This window comes from Onychomys torridus, chromosome X (genome assembly GCF_903995425.1).
Source record: "Onychomys torridus chromosome X, mOncTor1.1, whole genome shotgun sequence".
NCBI classification, from domain to species: domain Eukaryota; kingdom Metazoa; phylum Chordata; class Mammalia; order Rodentia; family Cricetidae; genus Onychomys; species Onychomys torridus.
The window spans coordinates 30112396-30117094 of NC_050466.1; the positions used below are offsets into that span (position 1 = coordinate 30112396).

Below are 4699 nucleotides of genomic sequence, written 5' to 3' on the forward strand. Positions count from 1 at the left end.
TTTATTTATTTATTTTTAATAAATATTTTTATTTTATAATTAATTTAATTTTACATATCAACCACGGATTCCCCTTTCCTCCCTCTGTGGTTCAATGGTAGAATTCTCACCTGTCTTAGAGAAATGTATGTTGTAGGTAGAAGATATGCATATATGCATATGTGTCTATATGTATACACACACACTTGTTATAGTCATATAACTATTTAATTGTAGTTGTGAAAATTTGTAATGAAAAACCAGAGTTCTTGAAAAGCATATATATAATATATAATTTTCTATATATATATAGACTAGGTGGCACCCTATTGATTGTCCAAATTAAAGAGGCATGGAGCTGGACGCAATAGAGCATACTTAGAGCCCCAGCACTGCAGCAATAGAAGAATAGCATGACTCTGAGGGTTAGAGAGATGCAGACCACATGATATCATATCTCATTTTAAAAAGGAAAGAAAGAACAAAAACTGAAGAAAAGGAAAAGAGAGAAGGAAGGAGACAAAGAATGTAATGTGTGAAAGTTCCCAGGAGGCAAATGGGCTTGAGGAACATAACACCAGGGAGACAGGAGTTTGAAGAGCAAGAAAGAGGGAAAGCTGAGATTTGGGCCACAATTGTAAATTCTTAGGATAGGGGTGGGAAAAAGATAGGCTATATGTTTGGGGATCCTGTCTGCTCTTCACTTCCATGGAACATCTGTGCTTTGTCCTAAGGGCAAAGGGAAGCTGTTAAGGATTTCTAGGTTTAGTTGATGTGAGGGCAGTAGATATTTTTAATCTTTTCTAATGGCAAACACACTAAACAAATTCTTCAACTATATTCAGAAACACTCGTATGTGGCTGGAGCAGATGAGGCATTTCCACTGTTGATCTGAGCAGAAGGCAGAACCCCTGAGAGGCTGAACAGTAATTACACTTCTACTCTAGATCCAGGTTTTAACCACAAGAAGTGTGTTCTGCAGGCTCTATTTCATAATTGAGGGTAATTACAAGAAGTTAAAACTAGATTAGAGACAATTAGGCCCTATACAACAGGGAGCTCTGTGGGTGGTCGGGAAGGGAGTAGGAAGAACCAGCTGGGGAAGTGTTTCCCAAACTGCTTGGCATTCTTGGACTCATTTTTGTAAGTGGGGGGTTGGGGATAGCTATCTGTGCTTCTGGTGTCCCTAGAAGTAGCACCAGAAACTAGATTTAACCACACATATACATGTCACTGATAGCCAGTCAAGATTACCTTGTCCTCAAGCCAGAGAGTTTCATAGGCCAGATACTAAAATTGGAAACAAGTGGCGAAGAGAGATAGGTGATGAAATACATTGCTCTTCAACTGAAAAGGCCCTATTGGAACAACTACATTCTTTTTTCTCACTCTGGTTTTAGATATCATGGGGTAGATATGGCAAGCATGGATACTTCTTGCCTTTGAATCTGTTTTGGAAGTTTGGTATGGCTGTATCAAAAATTGGGGAAAAGGAATAATGAGTGAACTTGAGAGTTGGCCAGAGGCCAGCTGAGAAACTTTGTCCCCATCCTTAGCACACTGAGGAACCATGGAGGGTAATAAGCAAAGAAGAGACAGGTTTAGCTTTGGACCCTATAAGGATCCATCTATATACTATGGGAAGGAGGTACAGGGGGACAACAAGGGACAAAGTTGAGGTCATTCAGTTGGAGGTGTCTGTGGAAGAAAGTGGACTAAGGAATGGACTGAGGAGAAAAGATAGAAAAAATAGTAGTCAGTGCATGCAGCAAAAGTGACTTATTTCACTTATCTACCATATATCCATTTTTTTTACTAGTCACTGATTGACTTAACAAGTGATTATTTGTAACTGTTCTGTGTGGAATGCCATGCTAGGAGAAATTAAGAGGAATAAGAACTTACCCCTGAGCCATAGACGCAATAGTTTTGGTTGTCTAATGAACACAGTGTGATCAGCCTTTAAACAATATATACACCAACAACAAATTGGACTTGGCAGGTAGTATTTGTATGTATTTGTGCATATATATACACATATAACATACATATGCACACATATACGTGTTTGTATATAACAATAGTAATTCCAGAAAAATAAGCTATCAACTTGAGAATTGGGGTGGAATATGGCAAGAGTTCAAGGGAAGATAGCTGGGGGTAGTTTGAAAGGAAGATAATGATGGGGAAACATGATGTAATTCTATGTCAATTAAGAACGTATTTTTTTAAATTTATTTTAAAAACATGAGGACAATGGTGTCCCAGTCTTTGAGGGATTTGATTAATTGTCTGAGTGAGTGAACTAGTCAATAATTGCTCTAGCATTTTAGACATGGTTTTCATCAGTAGAAAGATAGATGAACTAAAGAAACATGACAAAATGAGATATATCCAGTTAATGAAATTCAAGGTGAGATACAGTGAAGGGCCTTGCTAGGCAGAAGCTAAGGAAGATAATAGGAAATCATGGAGGATGAAGAACAATGGATATAGCACTATGACCATATATATATATGAAGTGGGGAGAGATTCTTGGAGGCATTTGCTTGTGGATACATACAGACCCTGGTAGGTAATATAACTAAGAAACCTTAATACTAACAGATAATTCTATCAACTTCTCTCATAAACACAGAAGAAGAAAGTGAGGAAGGAAAAAGTTGTTAGGGAATGAAGCTGTTGTTGCAAACTGGATTTTTTAAATGATTGACATACATAAATTGCACACAACAACGGGTTTAATTATGACATTTACAACTACATATATGTATACATAATATAATTTGATCAATTTTATCCATTACTCTCTCACCCCTGTTCCCTTTGAGCCCTGCTTTCTCCCTAGCACTTTCTTCTATTTTTATGTCATTTTAAAAACTAGGTTCCATATGTGAGAAAAATGTGATACCTTTTTGAGTCTTCTTTATTTTACTTACATGATTATCTCTGGCCAACTCCATCCATTTTCTTGTGAATAACATAAGTTCAGCTTTCTTTAAGCTTTGGAGTGTGTGTGTGTGTGTGTGTGTGTGTGTGTGTGTGTGTATTATACATGAATATATGTACACATATGTGTATGTATATGAGTGAATGTTAAATTTTCTTTATTTTTTCTTTATTTGTCAGTTGATAGGCACTTAGGTTGATTTTGTATCTTGGTTCTTGTGAATGGTCAAGTTTGGTGTTTCTAATTTCCTCTTAAAATAAACCAATATATGGTAGAGTAGCCTGGTGGAGTTACATCTATCTTGATAAATTTACTCTTTCTGTTCAGGGTTTCACCTGAAATATTAGACTGTAAAAACTGGAGGGAGAGTCCCTCCCTTGCTAGAGATTTCCTGGAAGAAGGGAACGGCAGTTGCTTGAAATGCCAAGTTGTCAGTCAAGTAGGTGACCCCCATTAGAGAAGTTCAAACTGCTAGGGAAAGGACTCTGGGGATGGAGAAGGCCATTAGGTCTTCATGGCATGCTTCCACTCACTCAGGAGTCTCTGCACTGCCCTTTTCACCTCCTTGTTTCTCAGGCTGTACACAATGGGATTGACCATGGGCGTGATCACAGTGTAGAGCAGTGAGAACACTTTGTTTAGGGCAGTGGCCTGAGTCGCTGTGGGGATAGCATACACTGTTCCCAGAGTTCCATAGTACAGAGTGACCACAATAAGGTGGGAGGAGCATGTGGAAAAGGCTCGTTGTTTTCCTGCAGCTGATGGTATCCTGAGGACAGCAACAACAATTTTTATATAAGAGGCTACAGTAAGCAGGAAGGGCACCATGGTGACAAAGGAAGCCATGAGGAAAGTAGCCTTTTCTACTTCCTCAGGATCAGAACAGGCTAGCTTCAACACGGGAGCAAGGTCACAAAAGAAATGATCAATCTCATTGGATGCACAGAACTGCAGCTTGAAAGTCATAGTGACAGTGACAACAGGGGTTATAAATCCACCCACCCAAGATCCACCTGCAAGCAAGATGCATGTGTGGAGGTTCATGAGAGATGGGTACCGAAGTGGGCTGCAGATAGCAAGGTATCGGTCATATGACATGGCTGCTAGGAGAAAGCACTCAACTACTGCCATGGAACCAAAGAAATAAAACTGAGCCACACATCCTGCAAAAGAAATTGCTTCTGGACCATAGAGAAGGGTCTTCAGCATCTTAGGAGCAATGGAGGTTGTATACCAGATCTCAAGGAAGGAGAAATTGGATAGGAAGAAGTACATGGGAGTTTGGAGGCTGCGGTCACTGGAAGTTACTGTAAGGATGAGAATATTCCCCAGTAAGGTCATTATATAGATTCCAAGAAATGTTCCAAAAAGGAAAAACTGTGACCCGTGGAGGCTTCCAAATCCCAGAAGGAGAAATTCTTTGATTATGGTCAGATTACCCATCTCTATCCGATTCAGGCTTAAGATCTGAGGAGAGGAAGTATAAGCAACTGATAAAGGAGCAAACACTACTGGAAGGGAGCAGGAACACCAGAGAAACTGTCTAGCACATAAACTCAAGTGTTGTTTCTTCTTCATCTAGAAGATACTTCGTACATGTTCTACTAGGAGGACTTACCTAGTAGCTGCTGCATTTCTTCCTTTTCTCCTTGCTTTGATGAAATAATTGACAAATGACCAAAAGGAGGAGAGGCTTATTTTGGCTCATGGCTTGAGGGATGCAGTAGTTTGTGACGGAGAAAGCATGAACAGGTGGCTAGGATACCTCT

At 39.4% G+C, this 4699-nt stretch overlaps 1 protein-coding gene across 1 annotated transcript; it reads right to left on the reverse strand.

Annotated features, from left to right (window-relative positions):
• Positions 1-3434: 3434 nt before the first annotated feature.
• LOC118573737 (olfactory receptor 10A5-like) lies at positions 3435-4388 on the reverse strand. Its single transcript, XM_036174074.1, has one exon. It carries the CDS (start codon positions 4371-4373, stop codon positions 3435-3437), a length of 939 nt encoding a protein of 312 aa, XP_036029967.1. The 5' UTR covers positions 4374-4388.
• Positions 4389-4699: the final 311 nt, after the last annotated feature.

Excerpts from the sequence above, each read along its gene's own strand:
- LOC118573737 (XM_036174074.1), bottom strand. The coding sequence starts at position 4,373 with ATGGGTAATCTGACCATAATCAAAGAATTTCTCCTTCTGGGATTTGGA.